Genomic DNA, 22,779 nt, shown 5'->3' with positions numbered 1-22,779 from the left:
TACATAAAAACTTCCTTTAATTAAAGAGAGAATTGTATCCTCTGTGTCCATTGCCCATATTTGATTATGTTGCTATGCGTGGGACCTAGGTTTCATCCAAGGGAAATAGTTATATGAAGTCTAAAAATAATTTGTGCAATATGAGAACCTGTATGGTCCACAGGAGACTGGAGAACGGTCAAGTTCATTGTTACAGAGCTCTGGTTAGCAAATACCCATTTCCCTTAAGAATAGTGCTAGGGAAATTCTTGAATCTGCTGTGCTTTTGGTTTTCAACAAGTAACTACATTTGATCAAAGAAATTGGCATCTGTGCCTAGCCTCCTGTCTATAACCATCAGTATCACAGCTTGATTCTTTTATTTTGAAGAGAAGTAGACTGTAATCATGGTACTTATTGTAGGTTGAAATTCATCTCACTTTCTCTGTAAGTATTCCCAACATAGAAATTTTATCTCTTCCAATTATATTGCAAATGATGCTTGGGATAAAACCAAAATGGAATCCTCTTTTGCTAATCTACACTTCTGAGGAATCAGAATAATACTGTGCATTTATTTTATTTTCATATGAAGTCCTTTTGAAAACAACATAAAGTTTAACTTCCTTGAGCGGTATTTTGATGTGTTTACATTTCTTCAATTCAGATTTACTTGGTTCAAACAGGGAGGACATGCCTGATTGTTTTACTTGTAGTAAATTGCAAACAAGAATGACTCTTTCATTAGTGGTTTCGGCTTTCTTCAGGTAGCTTAAAGAGATTTAAGCGAACTTAAATTTACCCTAATTTAAGAGAAAAAGTGGAATTCTTATTTGCCAGGTGACAACTGTTTTCTGGTTGACTTTATACTTGTTAAATGGAGTAGTTCAATCTCTCAGTTTGGGACTTGGAAATAAAATTATATACGTTCCAAAAATACCATATAAAAATAATTTTATATTGAGTGGCATTTTTATGTTAAATAATGTCTGTTTCTCTTTGCTAGGTTGATGGGAATATGAGCAAAATTTATTGCCAAAACCTTTGCTTGTTAGCCAAGCTCTTCCTGGACCACAAAACGTTGTATTATGATGTCGAGCCATTCCTTTTTTATGTCCTTACAAAAAATGATGAAAAGGGCTGTCATCTGGTTGGATACTTCTCTAAGGTAAAACAAGAGCCAGTATGACCTTCATTTTCTTATTCAAAATGTTTTTGGTAGAGCCCAATTCTTTGGAGAGTGTTGGTTTTTGTTGTTTTTTTTTTAATGACTATAATTTGAATAAGTGATACATATTTCTGAAAGCTCAGGTTCTTGTTCAGAGCTAATTTAAAAAAACAGTAAACATCATGCCTAGAAAGTGTGTAAAGGACCTCAGCAGTGTTTGCTGTCTTAACTGTCAGCAACCATGTAACATTATAATTGCTGCCTTGGGCCACCTAGCATCTTTGATTTTTTTAAATGTTAAGCTTATTTCCCTTGCCCCCTCTCAGTGGTATCAACATGAAGGTTTCAGTGTAGTGTAGCATTTAAGAGATGGTTCTCATTTCTCCTCAGTGTATTCCCTCTGTGGTCATCAGTATCTCAGTGAGTTGGAAGGTTGGCATTTGGACAGTCAAGGTGATATAATGACTAGGTTTACTCTTTTGTCTCTTACTCTCTATGCTATTGTTTTAAGATCTAAAGCAGCCTCACCTTTAGAAAGCCTGAGTATCTCCAGCTGTTAATAGGGAAGCCCGTGACATACTGAGTGGTTATAGTTTGTCTTTTATACTCACATTCCTCTGTTCAAAGGCTTCTGATAATAACTCATATGCAATAAGGAAAAACTGAGTTTGGAGATATTTACCAGGTAATGAGCTTAACTTTTCTTACACACCTAGGAGATAGTTTAATGTGCCAGGATGGTAATTATAAGACTTCCATGCACACAGTAAATGAGCTGAACCCTATATTTTATTTATTTTATGATACAGTTTTGTGTGTTAGGTGATCAATGAATTTTAGTGAATCTACTCTTGCATAATAATGTAAATGGAATGCCTTATGGAAGTGTCGTTTTCATGGAATATCAAAAGATAGAGTATATGTGAAGGTCCATTGCAAACTGCAGTTTTTCTAAAGTTTAGAATCAACCCAAAGGTCCTAAACAAAAATATAAATAAGTGATAGCATTCATGGGAAACAGCATCAGTATTTTAGTACACATATTTGGTAAGGCTCCAAAACAAAAAAGACAAAAGTTAATTTGCACATAACAGGTTAAAAAGATGACAGAGAATTAACACACACACAAAAAAAACAATAAATAGGAAATCTATTTATATAATGTAAACATCTTACCTTTTGTTTAGGTTTATAAAGATCTTTTTCTCCAATGAGTTAAAAAGAGTGGTTGTCATGGGGCGCCTGGCTGTCTTAGTCGGTAGAGCATGCAACTCTTGGTCTCAGGGTTGTAAGTTTGAGCCCCACGTTGGGTAGAAATTTCTTCAAAAAAAAAAAAAAAAGGAATAGTGGTCATGATTGTCCTTCCTGTTAGAAAATGGCATTTCTTGAGGTGTCTGGATGGCTCAGTCAGCCCACAACCCCACGTTGGGCTCCATGCTGTGCGTGGAGTCTACTTAAAAAAAAAAAAAAAAAAAAAAAAAAAAAAGAATGATGTTTCTAGTCTGTTTAAATGTAGATGCTTAATGGTGCCTATGGTCCTTGTCTCAAATTGGCCTCTGGGTCTACAGTTGATGGGGACTCTTATAGTTTTGGTGTCTGCCTATCTTCTTCCGGGGAACCCAGCATTTTACTTAAAACAAGCAAAACTTTTCTCATTTTGCCACAGTTTTCTTTTATAGCATGGCAGCAGCTACTGTCATTTCCTACCCGGAAAACTCATTTTTGGGCAGTGTAGTAAAACAAAAATTAATCTTAAAAAAACCATTTTAGAAGTCTAGATACATGCAAATTAAACCATATTCTAATGTGTCAATTGGAGTGTGAAGGACTGTGGCCCTTTGGGGTTATACTTAAACCAGCCATACTAGAGTTTATAGCTAGAGAATGGCCAAGATGACCTAGAAAATTTCATTGTAAGTCATTACATGCATATGACTTTGCAGGCAGATAATAGAAGACTACACAGGAGGGAAAGCAGGAACAGTTACTTTATCCATAGATTAGAATTAAGCTGTAGTAACATGTGTTAAAGGTGGAAGTGGGGTGGAGGGGAGGGTTGGGGTGGCTTACAAAATCAAAAGGTAGGAATGGCTTGGGACCAAAAAAAAAAGAATGGCATAAAGGATGACTCCTTTCAACGCAGAGTACATCTCTCTTTAGATAGAGTGAACCATTTGTCTAACTTTGCAGAGAAGACTAATTATTTGAACATTTCCCTCTGATGTGCACATCCAGTGATGGACAATCCAGTTTCTTAGGGAAACTGACACACATTATTTCTTCCTTCTCATTTCTTAGAGACTCCAAGGACAGCTATAAATGTGAAATGTTGGGAGCACATCTTTTTCACAAAGAAATCTCTAATTCTGCCCTGTAGGGTTTTTTCCACAACAATTTCCTATGATCTTTCAAATAGGTTCATTAAAGATCTGGGTGTTCTGAAGTAATTCTTTCATGTGGTTAGTACCATTTGTGGTCAGTCTTATTTGTGGTTTATATTTGGCCAGAGCATTCACAACCTCAAAAGCCTTTTCCAGATCTTCTCTGTGTAGGCTTTGGCTGCTTCTGTGTACTCTGAATAAAATATTGCTGCTCTGATGCCACATCCCATGAAAATTGCAAATTTTTCCTAACTCTAAGGATGGTTTCCCACCATATTCTTCCCAGTCTTCCCCTCCTGGTTTCATACTGTTGGTAATATTTTGGCCTCACTTTTGTGTGGAGGCTTTGAGGTTTCTATTGCCCTGGTCTTTTTTGTTTTGATTTGTTTTCCCGGTTTGAAATGAGATTAATTACTTCTCTAGCTTTTTACTTTGACTTTTTATCCATAAGAGAAATGTATCTGCGCAGATCTGCCTACACGTGCACCGTTTTCGTTTCCCTGGGGCATTTGGTCAAAGGCAGAAGACAGATTGCTGTTGCAGAGTCTAAGCTGTTTAGCAAGGTAGCCAGCACAGTCCTACCTTAGCCCGCTGTGTGGCTCTCTGGATATTTGGGTTTTTTCCTCCATCTCCCAAGTTGTTTGAGCAAGGAAATAATTTCTTGCATACTGTCTGTGTTCTGTTTCATTTGGCTCGTCATTACTTGGATTCTTTATTCGTATTTTATTCTCCCAACTTTCAGGCATAAAGGTGTAATTGAGAAGCATGCCTGGAGTTGATGGTTTGTTGTTAGCAGGTAGTTTGATTGATCAACACAATGGGATTAATCTGCTTGATCCCGACCTAACACATTGGCTCACCTTAGTGGACTGTCGTGCAAGGATGGTGGCAGGTGCAGGGAATTGCCCACTTCAGCAGAGCTCTGACATACTTGATCTGTTTCTCCTTCCCTCAGGAAAAGCTTTGCCAGCAGAAGTATAATGTCTCCTGCATAATGATCATGCCCCAGCACCAAAGGCAAGGATTTGGACGGTTTCTCATTGATTTCAGTAAGTGAAGTGCTTTACTTACTTTCATGACCCAGGGAGCTGATGGCTGTTAAAGGAAACGAGTAACACATAAAACTTTATTTAACGTACTTTGTTGTTTTTATCAGTAGATAATAGGCTTACTTTTTATATTTACATAGGTTAGAAAATCTTCCTCAAGTGAAAAATTTACTGCTGCTCACTTACTGTGCTCTAGGAAATTGAGACTAGATTTCTCGGCAGTGTCACTAGCTCACAAAGCCATTACCCTGAATGAACCGGCAGAATTACATTCCATTCCATGGCGCTCATGCTCATTAGCACCAGAAGAGGCAGTTATTTGTGATTAGAGCTAACGGAAGTATTATTTAAAAGGATTTTCAGCTTTCTAAAATTTTACCTATAATCTTATCAGTACAGAGCAAGAAAGGGATGTTTCTACCTAGAAAACAATTCTTTTGGTGGCTTATCCTTTTGAGTCTTTTCTAGTAGAAATAACAAAATGTCTTATTTTGTTAATTTCCCTTTTTCTGTTACGGAAATTATTACAGTGTTTTATCTAGAAGGTTGCCCAAGAAATATTTTTTATATACATTTGTATCTTCAGAGTCTCTTCAATTAAAATTGGACTAATACAAAAAAGTATGCACACTAATGTAAAAAATATGGGTAGGTTTTTTCCTCCTTGTGTGTAAATGGAGTGCTAAGGCTACATTGGAAGAATTCATTTCAAAATACCCAGATAACACAAAAGCCAAGTATCCATGATAATAGTAATTTCTGGGAACTGTGTGCTTCTTCATTACTAGATTGTAGTTTGTCTGATTTTAAACTGAAAGAAGGAAAATTTAGGAGATTGCATAATCTTCATAAGGTACATCAAATGCAAAAACCACAATATAAATGTGCTCAAGGAAAATAATGAATAAATACGTTGAGTCCAAATCTGTATTACTAGATATTGAAATATTAAAGTTGGGGTAAAAAAATGACCGTATAGCAGTTTTGGGCAGATTTAAGCAATTTATTGACATTGAGGATATTGTTCTTTTTTTTGAAGTATTATCTAGTGACTTTTATATTTTCAGTTAACATTTCCAGTTATTAATTTATTATCTTAGTCTTATCCTTCATTTCCTGATCTAGTTCTCCCATGGAGGGCCATTTTACCAGGAAGTCACCATTTTTATTTTACAGAGTTCTAGGTGTAATCGGTTCTATGGGCAAATCCCTTTTTTGTGTGTGTGGCCACCATATAGAAGTTGTTCATAAACATTATGGTTTCCGATGTGCATAGCAACGGTCCAAGCCTTAACCTTTTTTTTTTTTTTTTTTTTTTTTTTTTTTAAAGATTTTATTTATTTATTTGACAGAGATAGAGACAGCCAGCGAGAGAGGGAACACAAGCAGGGGGAGCGGGAGAGGAAGAAGCAGGCTCATAGCGGAGGAGCCTGATGTGGGGCTCGATCCCGTAACGCTGGGATCACGCCCTGAGCCGAAGGCAGGCGCCTAACCGCTGTGCCACCCAGGCGCCCCCAAGCCTTAACCTTTTGATACTTTTAGCATCTTCGTGCCTACAGAATACGGCAAACTCCTGAGCTCAGTATTGAAGGTCTCCTCACACCTACTTCCAGCTGATTGTTCATCTGCTAATCTCTTTTTCCTCACATTTTCTGAGCATGTTTCCATATTTCCATTCTTGTCTATGCAGTCCCTCTCCTGAAGTGACCAGTTCCTCCTTCCCCATCCTCCTCCTGTTCAGAATCCTGCCCCTTGTTAAGAACCAGCTCAAGAATCTCTCCTGTTTGATCTCCCCTCCTTGATCCCCCCTCCTGGAGATTGATTTCGTTCCCTTCTTGGCTCCGTATCTCTGTAGCGTAGCACCTAGACTTAGCGCCTGCTTTAGTGCTGATAACTGATGTGTCATACTTCCAACTGACTGAATTCCTTGGATACCTTCTTGTTTTCAGTAGGTCAGTAGGATCAGTGATCTGCATTTAATGTATTTTTCTTGATTTGAATGGAATCTCCAAAGTGATACACGGTACTGCCCACAATGATTTTCTATCTAAAATTTTTAAAGGGACTAGTACTTAACAGATAAAAACGCAAGTCTCTAAATACAGTAGCATCTTATTTGTACAGCATGATCTGATATTAAGGCCTCCTACATAAGAGATCAACCCAGCAACAAAGACGTTCCCTTCAAATGCTGAATCTTTATGTTAACCGTTTTAGTGAAAACTGTATTTGAGTCTACCCTGTATTTTTAAACCAGAACTCTGGAGCCCATTGGAACGTTGCTGGATTGCTCAGGGCCATCGTGATGAATGCCATCCATTAGGGTGTGCCTGGGTAGTACAGCGCTGAGGGTATAATTTTTAGATTTTCTCTTTCCTGTACACTTGACATTGCCCCTACGCTGGGGTGGGGTTAAGGAATGTGGTGAATGATTTGAATAAAGTTGAAAAGGGCTTGGTGTTACTCCTTCAGAGAAGAGGAAACCGGGGGAAGAATTTTATAATACTCAATGAAAATGGGAACTGGTGTAAACCCAATAGAAATTCAATTTAAAACCGAAAAAAAATTCCTTGGCCACAAAGGTTTTAAAGAAGATAGAGTAGGCTGCTGAAAAAATTGATAACATCTTCTCCTTTGGAGTTACTTAAAATAATAGTAGATAAATATCTTTCTAGAATGATTTGGATCCGATCTTGCAAAGTAAGAAGATAAACCTCATGACCTCTCATAATCCTTGTTAACCTTATAATTCAGAACTCAGGGCAAATCAGATAACCAAGGTTACTGGTTTTCTAAACTGTGCTTTTTTTTTTTTTTTTTAAGGGACCTTTTAATGGTTTGATTTATTTTATTTCTGTTTTGTACATGAGCCTGAGGGTCTTTTGGTCAAAAGATGTGTTTTCAGTAATTCAAATAAAGTTGTAAGGCAGGAAGACATTCTGTCTATAGTAACTGCCAGTTTAGGAAGCTGAGACAGGAGCAGTAGGAAGAAAGCTGTAGCTGCCCAGCCTTCCACTTGCACACTGGATTAGAGACAGGGGTGCCATACAGTGTGAAGTGTGTGTATATAAAGAACTGCAAATCCCAAAACTTTGAGCACTGTTCTCCAGGACCATCCAGAGGGGGAATGGTCATCCATGGGACCAAATGCTGCCCTTGGAATAAGTTGTTGTCTTACTCTTCCTGAAACAGCCTGTCTGGGGTTTGTCGGAGCAGAGCTCCCCAAGGGGTCATTTGTGGAGCTTGGCCAAAGTGACTAAACGGTACCAACTCCCAGCACGTTCATAAACCACCTCATGGGTTTTATGACTCTCTGCTCAGAACTTAAATGGGTAGTGGAAGGAGTGACTGTCAAGGTTGAAGTTGATACCCCATCCCTTCTCTCCTGGAATCTGAGATTCCTTCTCTTCTTCAGTCAGGATATTAAGTCGTCCTCCTCTCTGTCTACAGACACCACACCCCACACCCCAGTCCTGAATTCATACTGGAACCTTGCATTCCAGATCAGCAACACCACAGGGTTTTATTCTGTCTTTCCACATTTCCATATTTGTAACTCTTTTCTCTGACAGTGAGAAATCTGACTTCTGTTATCCACAATATATTTCCTGACATGCTCAGCCCTAGGTTACACATTAAGTAGTTTCAGAAATACTCACACCACCACCTAGAAATCAGACTTCCTAAGTAGAGGTCAATATTTGTATATATTTGTTTTTAACTTTATCGCAAGTGTATTTAGTCAAAATATTGTGTTCGAGTGTTACTTGGCTTAGTTCTTTTTAATTTTTTCTCCCCTCAGTGTGGTTATATCATTCATTTGAAATACAGTTAGGCTTTTTTGTTTCTGTTTGTTACCCATTTAGTTTTTCCTATATCCTTGTTTTTTGTTTTTGAAACATAAAACATGATTTTCAAAGTTGAAACTATATTAAAGGGTACCCTCAGAGAAGTGTCATTCCCCTCCCCCATCCCCTCTACCCATCCCCAGTCCTTTCCTGCAGGTCACTGACCTCGTTGGGTTTTCATTTATCCTTCCCAGGTTCCTTTTTGTACAAATGAGAAGTTGTGTATTTTCTAATTTCTCCTCCTTTCTTACACAAAAGGAAGCATACTATAGATAGTCTTTTATATTTTGCTTTTTTCCACTTAACGATATATCCTGGAAATCACTCCATACTACTACTTAACGATCTTATTGTCTTCTGGAACTGCATTGTACTCCAGTGTGTGGATGTACAGTTTATCCACCCGCTCTCTTAGGTATGGGCACATAGCATGTTTCCCAATATTTCACAGTTTTAAAAGTGCTGTAGTGAGTAGCCTTGGGCATATTTTGACTGATACATACTTATGTAGCAGGTTTGGTTTATTATATATGCTTTAGTTGTTCAGGACTCTGCTTGGCTGGGCAGTAGATAAGCTGATAATGAATTGTCTTTTACTCGAGCCTGCAGAGCCAGAAACCCACCTGGGGAGCAGGATGCAAAACCCATCCTTCTCAGCTGACCTAAGGAAAGCAAACTGATTGAGCAGTAGGTTGCAGAAAATTGTGCCAGATAGTTGTGAAAGAAGGTGGCATCATCGTTAACTTACTGGTGTGTTTGTTGTAAATGCATTTATCTGATTTTAAATTGGATAGCAGAGGGAGATAGCAAAGTGTGACTGTTTCTTTTTTTACCTCTTCATGCAACCTTTGTTGATTGGGGGCACCCTCGTTGGCACTCTGCCAAACAGCAGTGACAGAACTGAAGAAGACATAGTTCTTTCTGGGTGGTCAAGTTCACTAAGTCAAAAGTTGCTAGATAGTATGTTTGTAAAGTATACATTGAGAGCCCATAAGAAGTTGAATGAAAACATTCCAGACTGAGAGAATCTGAATCATGACCATGGGAGGAAACATGTTAGATGTTTGAATAACTACAAAGGAAACTCCAGGTAGATGAAATACTTAGATGATTGGGGCCCCTGGGCGTTTAAGTGTCCGACTCTTGATTTCTTGATTTCAGCTCAGGTCATGATCTTGGGCTGGTGTGTCAGACTCCATGCTGGATGTGGAGCCTGCTTAAGATTCTCTCCCTCCCTCTGCCCATCCGCCTGCTCGCTCGCTCACTCTCTTTAAGAAAAAAAGGTTTAGATGATTAACAGAAAATGAAAACACAAAAACTTGTAAAAAGTAGAAGAAAGGCTCTACAATTATCAGGTCTTTGAATGGTCAAGGACATCCTAACACTAAGTGTTAACACAACGAAAGAAATCACAGAAGAATATACAGATGATTTGACTGTATAAAAAGGTAAAATGTCTGTACGGTAAAAAGTATTAATATTTAAAAGTCAATATAATGGGAAAGATGTTTGCAACAAACATGCCAGGCAAAGCTTTGACAGCTGTAGTATTTAAACATATTTAAAAGGAAAGGTTTGATAGTGTTAAAGCATAAACCTTAATAGAAAAATGAGCAGAGGACATGAATGAGAAATGCACAGAAAAGGAAACTGCTTGGTGGCAGCAACATTGCTGACATTTGCTGAGTGCCTGCTGCGTGCCAACCACTTTCCTAAGAGTCCTGACTCATTCAACTCTCACAACACGGGTTGAGACATTTTAATCTTGCTTTATGGGTGAGGAAACAAGGCACAGCTATACAAACAATACATGGCACCGCTCTCGTTTGAGTCCAAGCACTTGGACTCTTGGCCACAATGCTCCAAAGTCTGTCAAGTACAAATGGCTAATGAAAATGTGAAAAAAAATTGTTGGTAATTTAAAAATGGAAATTCAAATAACTGCAAGATTATAATTTTTTGCCTACCAAATTAGTAAAGACTTTTAAATACAGCCAAATCTAAGCTGACATAGGTGGGCTATTACATTTACACTGGAGAAGGTGTAAAATGGTAGGCATTTTCCAGAACTTTGACAGTATATATCAAAAACATCAGAAAGGAATTTATTCTAAGGAAATCAGTATACTTTAATCACTGTGCATTAATTTCATATTTGATGTAACAGCATGTTTTGTTCTGTGTTAGTTTTTTAAAGAGTGGACTTCCCTTCTCCCTTCACCCCCTCCCCCAATTGCAGCAGTATAACAACTCGTAGTGGAAAATTAGAAAACAGATAAGATAACAAGAGAAAATTAAATCCCCCACACTTCTCTTACTCAGAGAGTCAATGGTACAGTTGTCTGTCACAGTGTCATTGTTCATAGTAGAAACAAAAAACTGAAACCATCTCAACATTCAGAAAAAACAGAACCATTCCCCTGAGAAAATTACGGTACATCTATATAATGGAATATTATTAGCTGTTAAGAATTATGTTCTAAAGAATTTTTAATAAAATAGGAAGATGGTTATGATGAATACATGGCTTTCAAAATTGTATATGTATGTGTTCTCAATTACATGAAAAGTATATGCAAAGAAGGGAAAGCAACACACTTCCAGATTCTCTCTCGAATTAGAATCATAGGCGATTTTAATTTTCTTCTTCATACTTTTTGCTATAAATAGAAAGAAAACTAATTTCAGACTCCGCGAAGGCCTGACCTAGGGGAGTGGCAATGAGGACACGTGGAAATGAAGCAGGTAGTTCCCTGTTCTGCAGCAGGTAGAATTCTCCCTGGCACCTCGAGCTGCTCAGTAGGTCCTAGGCGAATGGTTGAATGAACTGAGCTTGGAAAGGTAGTGAGTGCAGCTTTGGTTGTGTTGCCTTCACTGTGATTTTGAACATCCACGCGCGGCTTTCCTTGGGAGTTTGGAGCTCAGCAGGGGAGTGCATTAAACGGGGCTGCTGGGAGTGGTGGGCAGACTGTAGTGGTGGCCGCCATAAGTATAGATGAGGACAAGCCAGGGGAGGTGTAGGGAGACAGGGCTGAGGCTGGAGTGCTTGAAGTTCCAACATGTTAAGGGCTAATCGAGGATGAGGAAGTTATCAAGGCAACTGAAAAGGGTCCAGAAGTAGGAAGAGGATCAGGGGAGAAAGAGGTCAGGGAAGCCAAAAGACGTCAGCATTGCAACAACAATAGTCGTAATCTTAGCTGACCTTTCTAGAGCACTTAGTGTGTGCCAGGCCCCGTCACCTGAATTACACAGGTTAATTTGCTTCATCCTTGCAAAGACCTCAGGAGGTTGGTTAAGTTACCACTGAGAAGCTTGTCCAGAATCACTCCCCAGCCTGTGTTCAGTGCCCAGTGCCCCAGAGAAGAAGATTAAGATAAGGTCTAAGAAGTATACTTTGGAGGACCGTGGTGTATGTGGAATTTAAAAAAGTGAATTCAGAAAGCTCAACCATCAAGGGCTGGGGCACAGGAACCTGGTTTTTGTTTTTTAAACTACAGAGGCTAGAGCACTGGTAGAAAGAAGGCCAGGGAGCAGTGATGGGAAAAACAAAAAGTGATACTAGATGGGTTTTTTAATGCAAATTCAGAAAAGGCATTTGATGAAATTCAGTTTCTTTCCTAATTTTAAATAATCAAACATACGAGAATTTTAAGAATCCTCTTTCTTATTAGTTTCAGCCTTGGCATAACCTTGGGGAAGCTTTTATAAAGGGTAGATGACAGTAGGTGCAAAAGTTTACAAACTTACACCTTTGGTCTTGCAGTAAGTTTATCAGTTACGTAAATGGTCCATTAACTGTACATTTAGGCATTTTTTAAAATTAATGTCTATTTGTAGACTAATGATGAAAGTTTGTAAGCAGATTAAATTCTTGGCTTTCTTTATTCAGTATTAAAATATTGTGCAGTGTCTCAGGACTGTTCTCATGGAATAGAACTTGAGAGGAAGTAGGAGTGATTGACTGAATTAAGCACTCATTTCAGAAAGTCCCCTTTGCTGACCTTTCCTGTGATTTCTGTTGAGGGGTTTCTCTGTGGCTTTCATGAGGAATGTATACCATGTAAGAACTGAGTCTGTGTTTAGCAAGTGCTGCTAGAAGATGGGTGCAGATGACCCAGTTTTGTGCCTGCAAGTTACGACTTGGTCACGTTGTCAGTGTAGTCAGCAATGTCCTTTGACTTCTGTTTTCTTAAAAATGGCACACATATACACACACATACCTGGATTTAAGAAAAATAAGGAATAAAAGAAACTTTGGAGGAAAGATGCCTCTTGGTACAATTTACTATCTTGTTTCTTTCTCACTGAGAATTGGTGGGTTAATCTTCTACACCTTCATTCTTTCCCCCTTCTGGTTCTGATGACAGGGATCTCTCAGGTACCTAGAGAGTCCCAGGCTTGTCTTTCTTAGCCGCCTTATAACTCTTGGCGGGTTTCCTGAAAAAGCACTCCTTAGAACAAGAAAGCATCTTCTGTCTGGTTTCCACTTCCTACTTCTCAGAGCTCTTCTAGGTCCATGAAGCAGAATTAGAAAGAAAGAAAGAAGCCGCATACCTCATCTCAACCTAGAAGAGTGTGATGTTCAGAGGGTAACCATATCCACTCTCTCAAAGAAAACAGCTTCTTCCCCCGTATCTTAGATCTAGCTACTGGCTTAAATGTTGTAATATATGATTCCTGAATTCAGGAATACGTGTCATAGTAGTTGACGTCATCAGCTAGCAACTTGGAGTTTTAATAGTCAGCTTTCAGCAGACTACTTTAAAAGGCCTGCCACTTACAAACTTTGCAAAACACAATTTAAGTAAAGCTTAAGAACTTAAGACGACTTTTAACCAGAGATTTAGAGTTGTTTCATCCTACATGAAAATTGCTTTTTTGGAGTAAATTCTTGATACTGACAGGCCTCTCTCCAGTTGAGTAGGAGTTTTTATTTAGAAATCCAGTTGGTTGTATTCTCGTAAGACATGTTTTACCTGACTGGTGGTTAAGTCCAAGTTGCTGAGACTGTGTAGGGGTCACTGACTTCTCTCTGACAGCAAGTTGAGTATAATTTTAGGGTAAGCACATTCTTCCCAGGAGCTGGGTCCTGGCCTGACAGGTCCTGGTGAGGCATCCCACTTCTTTAGGAAGGGTCTCTGGGCATCACTACCCTTCCCAGTGGGTGACCCAAGAATGGTTACAGGGAGGCACAAATAGCACTACCTTCAGCCCCATGGTGGCCAGAACTCTGGCGCCTGTCACCTCACTCTGAGCAGCCTCATCCTTTTACCCCAGCGAGATATGTGAATTCTGTCCCCTCCATGATGGGGTAGAGGCCATGAAGCACTCACTTGGGGCCTCAGTTCGGTGGATTGCAGTGTCAATATTTCACTTTCCCCCATTTCTGAGCCCCACAAGCCGAGCATCAAAGGTTTTGAGGGACTGTGACAATGTCTCTTGGGGACATGTTATAGGACTGAAACCCTCTGATTCCCTGTAAGTATTTCCTTATGCAGCTTGTAGTTAATAGTTTTCTCTTTTTTCAGTGGCACTGACTATTAAAACAGCTAAAGACTGAGCAAGTGTAAAGTCATTTAGAAAGTTGCATGTGTCTTTTGTATATTTATTGTTTATTGCCCATTTCCTTCACCAAAAGTAAGATTCCTGGGCGTAGAGACTTTGTTCGCTGGGGCAGTCTCCCTCCTGAAAGAGCCCGGCACTTGGTAGGTCCTTATTGTTTGCTGACCAAATGTTGAATGAATTACTATGAGAAGAGCTCTCTTAATGTACTTTCTCTCCTCACACGTGATTCTTAGGAAGAAGAATTTTATTTTCTTAGAACATAGTCAGCTGTGGTTTACTTACTTACACATGATGTCGGGTGTGCCCTGCCTCCTTTTGAGGGCTGGTGTTTTTGTTCTGTCTTAAGATCATTTAAGCTGCATCAGAAAGAAGATTGCCATTATCTACCATAACCCTTGGGCTGAGAGATGAGAGCTGTGACAAAATTCACATTTACACACAGTTGGTTGAAGAGAAGCTTATCTTTTCCTGACTTTTATCAGATAATTCATTTCCTTATGCATTTATTTTGGAAGGAAAATTCCAACTTTGGTGTTAAGGAACTGTCGAGAAAGCTTTTTTTCTTTGCAGAGCATTCCTGGCAACTCTCCTCCCTGGGTGGGCACAGCCAAGGCAGTCATTAAAGAATAATCAGTTATGCTTTTGAAATGGGGCTCAAGTCCTTTATAGCCTTTTCTAATATACCCTCCCCACACCTCCACCATGACACGTGTGGAAAGATAGGACTGGGGGCTGTGTCCTCAGATTTTTGCTGGGTTTTAGAAGATGTGTTTTGACTTACAGAAGAATAAGTATCATGGTGACATATATTTTAATAGGATTCTAGTTTATAATATAATAAAGAAAATGGCTACTTTTCCTTATTTTCTCACTACAATATGTTGTGCTAAAAGCCTTTGTCATGACTGTTTTATGACATTGGACTGAAGTGCAATATATTTTAATATGTTGAAGATAACGTCAAGGTTGAAAATTGAGCTCGGTGATTCATTCAGAGGTTGACTGTTACCAAATGCCTAGAAATAAGTGGCACAAGGCAGTGCAGCTAACGATTTATTTATGTATCTTTTTTTTTTAACAAAGCTTGTCATAAATCAGAGCAAATAAATAGGTCTTATAGAATAGTTTGTATTCATTGCTTCAATGAAAACATTGTAAGTAAGACACATACGGTCCACAGCTACCATTTTGCCTCATGTAGCTCAGAATTTTTCCAAGGTTTGGCATGCAGGTGGATTGTTTTTAGAGACCTTTGGTCTGTTTGGATTTCTAGCACTGACCGGCATTTGTAGTGAGTCATTTTGGAACCCTACTACTGGGCAAATTGTGTTCACGTAATTAGTACAGGAAAACCTATCTTCAGCAGTAAATGGAAGCCTGACAGTACTATCATGAGGGCCAGGCTGGCTCACTGCTGAACTCTAAGCCGTGAGCACAGCGGGATGCACATAGTAGGTGAGCCAGAAAAGGGTTTGTTGTGGAAGTCAGTGAATAGAGGAATGCCGACGTCACATCAGTGCTCTTCTGTGTTCCTGACGGCACCTGCCACATTCACCTGGCTGGCTTATGGCAGTTGATGCTTGACCGGAGATGTCTTCTCAGTCTGTTTTTTTCCCCTTTTTTATTCCCTCATCACTTCCTTCAGTAAACATGCTTTATTTACGTGGACTGTGCCAGGGGCTGGCCTAGGTGGTGAGACCATAAGGATAAAGGGTCTCGGCCTTGCCCACAGGTCAGTGGGCAGTCAGATGCACGAAGGATTCATCCCAGGTGTGCGATGCTGAATGTTTGGGTGGCACATGGGGCTGTGTCAGGACCAGAGAGGAAATGCCTGCAACTCTCTGTTTTCCCAGTTCAGGTACATGCAAGGGAAGCATTTGTACGTTACCCAAAACAGGATCAAGGAAGATTCTGTTTTGATTGGTTGAGATTAGTACTATACCTGATTTTGGTTTCCAGGGACCCAGTCCCCTTAAATATATTTTCCAGCTTGTAGTCTTATATTTGTAGCACAATATCCTAGGATAACATCCTCTCATGATAGGATTTCTAACCAGCACATTTATAATCTCAGCTGTCTATGAGGTAGTAGGGGTTTTTTTTTTCCCCCCCACATCAATTTGTTTTGGGTAAAGCAAAAGATTTTTCTCTCATTTGTTCAGCATTCTGGTAGGAAAATACTAGTTAGGAATCTGATTTTTTTTTCCCTCCCCCATCAATTTGTGGTTAGCTTGTCTTTACTCTGGTATTAGTGGTCCATGTTCATGTTCACTAATCCAAAAGCCTCTGTTTTGTAATTATTTCTATTGAGTCCTGCTTTGGGTTAACATCATAGAGGAGCTCCTTTTTTTCAATAAAATTGTTTTTTTGGGGGGGGGGGTTAAAGGTTGTATTTATTTATTGGACAGAGAGAGACAGCCAGTGAGAGAGGGAACACAGGCAGGGGGAGTGGGAGAGGAAGAAGCAGGCTCCCAGCGGAGGAGCCGGGCATGGGGCTTGATCCCAGGAACCTGGGATCATGCCCTTAGCCGAAGGCAGATACTTAACGATTGAGCCACCCAGGTGCCCCTCAATAAAATTGTTTTAAATTAAAGCTTATAAAGTGCTTTAAAATAGTTGAGTGGATTAAAAGCGATTCAGTTATGCATGTAACTATTTGTCCACATTGAAAAAATACGCAGTGTGATTATATAGCAAAAAGAATTGAAAACGTGTCGGTGAAATCTTGAGGAAATGTGATACAGGTAGACCTCGCTGTATGCAATACATTTGCATATTTCCTTTTTGGGGGGCTGATTGAATCATTTAAAATGACGTAGAGAGTTCTTTCTGTAAAAAGGAGTGTTTGGAATATTTCTTCTTTCATACTTGGTAGCAGGGAGGTGAAAATTATCAGGGTTTTGTCAAAAGGGCTCAGAATTTAACTTGAAGAGGTTCCCATGGGACAATAAATATAACAGTAAAGACAACAATTGCAATTGATTGAAACTCACCAAATGTTTAAACTCACACATTCATAATGACACTTAAAAACGAATTTAGAGGATGATAGGAACCAGTTCATTATTTTACAAATGGATAAATAAAGCATTTAACTTGCCTTTCCTATATGAACTATACCACTAGGTAAACAAATAGTTAATGAGGGAAAACATCTTTTTATAAAGATATTCCAGCTAACAAATGAAACGAAATGATAAAATTAAAACATGGCCGTTTTGTGATTCTACCAATGAACTAACTGATCTAGACCTTGAACTTCAACAACAACAGCGTTGTGAAAAGGGACACAGCCAGAAATTAACGTGCTTGCTGATCAAGGGACATACCATCCAGAGGATGGAACCCAAAGTCTCACCAAGCCTCTGGATCCAGCTGCCATTTTGCAGGAACACAGAGGAAAGAGGAACAAATTGAACTGCATCACGTGTATGCAGTCAGCAAAATCCAGATTGTGGAAGCTCTGTAGGTCAGATGGCCCCAGTTCATCAATAGATAAATTACAAGGAAAAGAAAGGGAGTGGAGAGGGAAACGCATAGACTAAAAGAGACTTAAAAGATACATATTTTTTTAAATGGACAAGACCGTATTGTAGTACCTAGGGCTATGTTGGTGATAAAAGCATAAGGGAACACAAGGATTTACTAGGAAAGTTGGGATAGTGGTTACTTGCGAGGGAAAAAGAAGGGGTGACTGGGATGGGACAAATGGAAGGTTTTTCAGGGTGACTGGCAAACATTCTATTTCTTGATCCTGGCTGATGATTACAAAGGTGGTTGCCTTTCATATATTTGTTTAATGTCGTTTTCTAAATCTGTTTTATTTTTGCCTTTTACTGTTTTTTAAGAAAGTGATGGTTTTAAAATGGGAGTTCACGCCCTACGGTATCTGTTTTGGAGCTTAGATTTTTGTAACTCTTAAAGTGAAAACTTTTTGATTTATTGGTGGCATTATGTTAGTGATGTTTTTAAAAGAGATAACAGTTTTTCAGGCACCTGGATGGCTGAATTGGTTTAGCTCTGACTTTTGGTTTCAGCTTGGGTTGTGATCTTGGTGTCGTGGGATCAAGCCCCGCATCAGGCACTGGGCGTGGAGGCTGCTTAAGATTCTCTCTCCCCCTCTCCCTCCGCCCCTCCGCCCCCCACCCCACCCCACTGCTAGCAGTCACTCTCTCTCTCCCTCTCTCTCTCAAAGAAATAATAAAATAAAAAGTAAAATAAAAGAGATAACAGTTTTTCACCTTTACTGTTTTAAATAAAATGCGAGTACATGGGTATTTGGTGTATTAGGAGCTTCTCCACATCAGACTTTGCAAAACTAGTTTTATGCGAAGGAAATGTACTGAAATGTACCAGAATCATATCCTCTCAAGTGTTGAGTCTAGTCCATTAGAAAACTGCATTCCTGTAAATTGTGTTTCCACTCTTAAACCTAGAGAAACATACTTGAAGAGTTGTATGTTAACAGAGTGGTGATAAAACAGTGCATTCAGACAAAGAATGGCCGTGAGGATAGGGGTGGATGGGAGAGAAAATGCAATAAAGAGAGGCCACAGCAGCATTGGAACTTCTCATGTTCTTTGTCTGTCTGTCTCTCCCCTCTTATCCTCTCCCCTCCTTCTTCCCTCCCTTTTCTTTTTTGATTTAAAATGAGGGAAAGCACCACTGTAACTTCCTTCCTCCCAGAATGCTGGGCATTCAGAGTTCTGATATTTGGGGCAAATTTTTAGGCACCAGAAACCATGCTTACAGAAGAGAAAAGGTGTTAAATGTTAGACTTTAAGAAAGGGAAAGAAAAGGGCTAGAATGTCCTGAAACGAAGTTTTACTGATTATTTATTGCAAAAAACAGGCTTCCCTTCTTCTTAAGAAGATGATGGTCCTCTGTTCGTAGATTAGAAGTCCTGCCCTGTGGTTTGCCCAGTGTTGGAGCTTTTCCCCATGAATTTAAGGAAGTTAATGAGATTTTTTTCCTACCAAAGCAGAAGATATGTCTGAGGACTCTGACAGCCTTGTACTCCTGCAGCTTTTCGAGTTGCATCCAGTTAAAAACTTGGAGACCATAATGAATGTTGTTAGAGAGAAAATAAAATGAATGACATCTGTGAATTTGTTTTAAATGTTTATTTTACCAAATAATTTAGATAAATCTTTCCTGAGGAGGAAGCGAAATCATCAGGTTTCATTAATAATCTGGAGCTTTTCGGAGGATTACTTTGAAATACCTCCCTGCCAACTTTTCATAAATTAAGCATAAACTTTCTTTGACCTTATCACACATAATTAAATAGCTGTTGAAGGGTTAAAACCAACTAAAAAGCAATTCTGTATCTCCATCCCCATTCTCCTGCAAAATTATACAGGAAGTTTCTTTTGGTTCTCAAGCAGGGTAATTACAAGAGACAGTTACATAATTTACAGTTTCAATCTGCTCGTCCATAATCACACACTTCCACCTAGTTGTATATACCCCCATGAGTATCTGCCTTGTACTTTGATTTGTAAATGATGATTGCAGGGTGATTGATTGCTTGCAATGTAGCATATTGAATTGATTCTTAAAAATGAACTTGAGCTGTTAACATGTCTATTTGAGTTCCTGTTATTTATGTAGTTTGTGGTTCTTGCGTTCAGCAGTTGCATAGTAGTTAAGAAATTAAACTCCCAGAGCTTTTTTCCTTATTAAATTTAGAAAATGGAGTGTCTGTGCACACCCTAACTAGAAAAGTGCCTGAAACATAGGATGCACTCAACTGCTGAACACAGGACTAAACCATTTCAGTCCTTGGAAAGATGAATGGAGTTTCTTTGATTAACAGTGACCCTGCAGTAAAAGGCTCATGGGGATAATATTGTGGCCAAAGCGGTGCTGATACTAATATATTGTTACTGAAGGCTCACTAAGCGTTGCTGGCATTAGGGAGGCAATGTAAACAGTGCACTTCGAGAAAGGTGTCACCTACTAACTGAGGGGGCTAGTAACTGGCATCTTTTAATAAATACTGCCAGTGATGATATTTCATACATTTTTGTTTTCCCAACAGCTAGCATCTAACTCTAGCTACTTTGGACTTTAAGATTCCTGTAGGATTAAGGGCTAGATACCTACATGACACCAATCTGCTGGCAAAGCAGCCAGACACTGAGGGAACACTTCATCCCACCCCAGCCTACGTGTCTGTCAGAACGGGCTCGACAGTAACTCAGTGGGGACACCACCATTTATCGCCAGAGGCTTTTTACCTCAACTCCTGTTGGAAAGCGTATGGGAAATAAATAAAAAATAAGTGAAAAGAGAAGTTTTCAACTTCTGCAGAACAGTGGGATAGGACTGTTTGTCTAAATGACCTGAGGACAACTAGAGATAGTTTCTCTACCTTACGCTTTCAACATTAATTGATCAGTCAGATTGGGCGGTGACCTGTGCTTTGATTTTCAAATGTTATCCCCAAAAACTGACAGATTCCCTTTGAAATGTAATTGGAAGACAAAACTTTTAGAGAGATTTGTATTCCCCACTTTTTCCTTTCTTCAGTCTTGCTGGAGATTTGTGTTTGCTGAGTGAGAGCTTATCACTCAGAATTAGAATTACATTTCTTTGTTCTGTTTTAGAAAATTATAGCTGGTACACACACACAGAATTTGGGGTGGGTTGTGGGAGAGCCAGTGAAAAGGAGAGTTGCTCTTCTATCAATTCTGACTCTCAGAGCTTGGTTCTGAAATCAGTGGCAGTGTCCACGCTGCCACAGGTTTAATTGTAGTGTTCTGACAACTGGAGAGCGGTCTTACAGGTGAGGCATTAAAAGTACATGCAGTTCTTTGCTTGGAGCGGATGCTTTATTGGAAGTGCATATGTGTTTAATGCAATGTTTCAAGTCTTACAACTTCTCAGTGGTGAATTCTTGTTACCAAGGTTTTGTTACTTAGGTGTGAAAATTTTATCCAGGTTTTAACTTGGGAGAATTAAATTTGTTTCTGAAATAGTTTTGCAGATTGAATTGCCGGTCTGGACTTTTTGCCTATTTATAAGAGGAAGTAATTTTAAAATGCCAAATTACTCCATCTTAAAAATGACTTGTGTTTGTAAATCTGTTTTTCTCAAAACTTGCCAGAATTTAAAAGTGACTTGAACTGTGGAAAATCAAAAAGGTCAAAGAGGGAAGACATTATTTTGACATGTCTTTCTAATTTCTGTCTCTTGAAGGGCCATGATCCTAGTGCTTTATCATTACCTAACCAGAGGTGCCTCTGGGTGATGGATCCAAGCTTCAAGTTAGATTTGTACTAAGCAGTGGGCTTCATGAAGAATGCGGTTACTTCCCAGTTATATTTAAGGAAAGATATTTTTGAAAATCCTTCCCCAAATGATTTAGTTTGGGAATAAGTGATATTGACAGTTCTCTTGCTCCATGACCATTTTAACCTTTATCAGAGGTGCCTCATTTTCATAACAAAGAAATTGAGAGGCTGAATCTATTTTATATACGATCATCTTCTCAGAAAGAAAAATTACATTCTTCTAATACACCAGGCCAGAACTTCGCTGGTATGGTGACATGCCAAACAAATATTCCTCAGTTAAATGTCTAAAGAAAGAAAACTCCTGTGAAGTCTGTCACAGATCTCTCTTTACCAAGTGACCATCTCCTCCCTTTAGCTTCAACTCTTAGATGCCTACATTTTCCCCAAGGTTCCCCTTCTCCGTAGCTCCCTCATCAGGCACCAGTGCTACCACCACAGCCCTTTGGGGTAGCAGTAGTGGGGGAGTGGGACTGGTGTTCCACCCCTGTTTAACATTCTGGCCATGGGATAGTCCTCAAGGCCCCTCGCTTAATATAACCCATAATAAGTCTATGACCAGTTTGGCCCAAGATAAGCATGAGCTGAGATTGGGTAGGGTACGGACATCTGTAATTTTTAAAAGCCCCTGAGTGATTCTAATGTACAGCCAGGGTTGAGAAGCATTGGGCTAGACGAGAGGGTAAAGAAAGGAGAACTAGAGACATTCTCAGTGAATTAGATTATCAGTTATAAAAATACCATTGACTTGTTTTTGGCCTGTGACTATCTCACAGAGGTCTGTCTCTGGCCCTGGTCATCCCCAGCTCGGAAGCTCGTTCACAGGGGCTCGCGCTCCTCAACACAAGGGTACCGCAGAGGGAGGAGCATTCCCTTCCCTGCTGCCTGCTGCCCTATTTGTGAGTTCATACAGTAGGTGAGTTCATGTATTTCCTGGGTGACTGACACACAGAATGTGACCACCTCCTTCACGCCCAGTCACGGAATCGTGGAACTCTTCTGGTAAGTTCCAGCATGGTCTGTAGGTTCTTACACAAACAGCAGCAGGGGAGTCATGCCCCTACCATACCCTCTTCCACTGGGGGGGTGGGGGGGAGTTGAAGGAGCATCATTCCTCTCCCACGTGGACATGGCCAGGAAGGAGGCGGGTGCCGCGTGCAGTAAGAAAGTCCAGTGTTGCCGCCATATAATTGAGCCAGAGCTCAGCGTCCTGAGCAGTGTGCTGAAGAGCTTGTGAGAAGGGAGATCTTAAGAGGGGGCTTAGATAGACACAGTCTGGTATATGACCCAGAGCAGCCAGCCTGCCTTCCCCCAAAGACCCACTGTCTCCTTTCTCTGGGTTTCGCTGGCTCAGACCATTTTCGCAGGGACAAACTTGGGTCTTCTAGAACATTTGGGTCTTTGTTTCATCTGTCCTGGGACTGTCTCTGGGTTCTTCTGACGCCCTCAAGCAATCATTGTTTTGTGGTTTGCAGGCCTTGCTGTTTTCTG

General features: G+C 39.7%; 1 protein-coding gene across 7 annotated transcripts in view; it reads left to right on the top strand.

Annotated features, from left to right (window-relative positions):
- KAT6B (lysine acetyltransferase 6B) overlaps positions 1–22,779 on the top strand; it is a 178,267-nt gene that overhangs the window by 137,876 nt on the left and 17,612 nt on the right. For all 7 annotated transcript variants that reach the window (XM_044386202.3, XM_048219282.2, XM_026504507.4 and 4 more), the window contains 2 exons: positions 986–1,147; positions 4,484–4,577. In XM_044386202.3, coding sequence (XP_044242137.2) covers positions 986–1,147; positions 4,484–4,577 — 256 coding nt within the window. The remainder of the gene's footprint in view (positions 1–985; positions 1,148–4,483; positions 4,578–22,779) is intronic.

Source organism: Ursus arctos, unplaced genomic scaffold (assembly GCF_023065955.2).
Source record: "Ursus arctos isolate Adak ecotype North America unplaced genomic scaffold, UrsArc2.0 scaffold_7, whole genome shotgun sequence".
Taxonomy (NCBI): domain Eukaryota; kingdom Metazoa; phylum Chordata; class Mammalia; order Carnivora; family Ursidae; genus Ursus; species Ursus arctos.
This window is presented reverse-complemented; position numbering and strand designations above follow the sequence as displayed.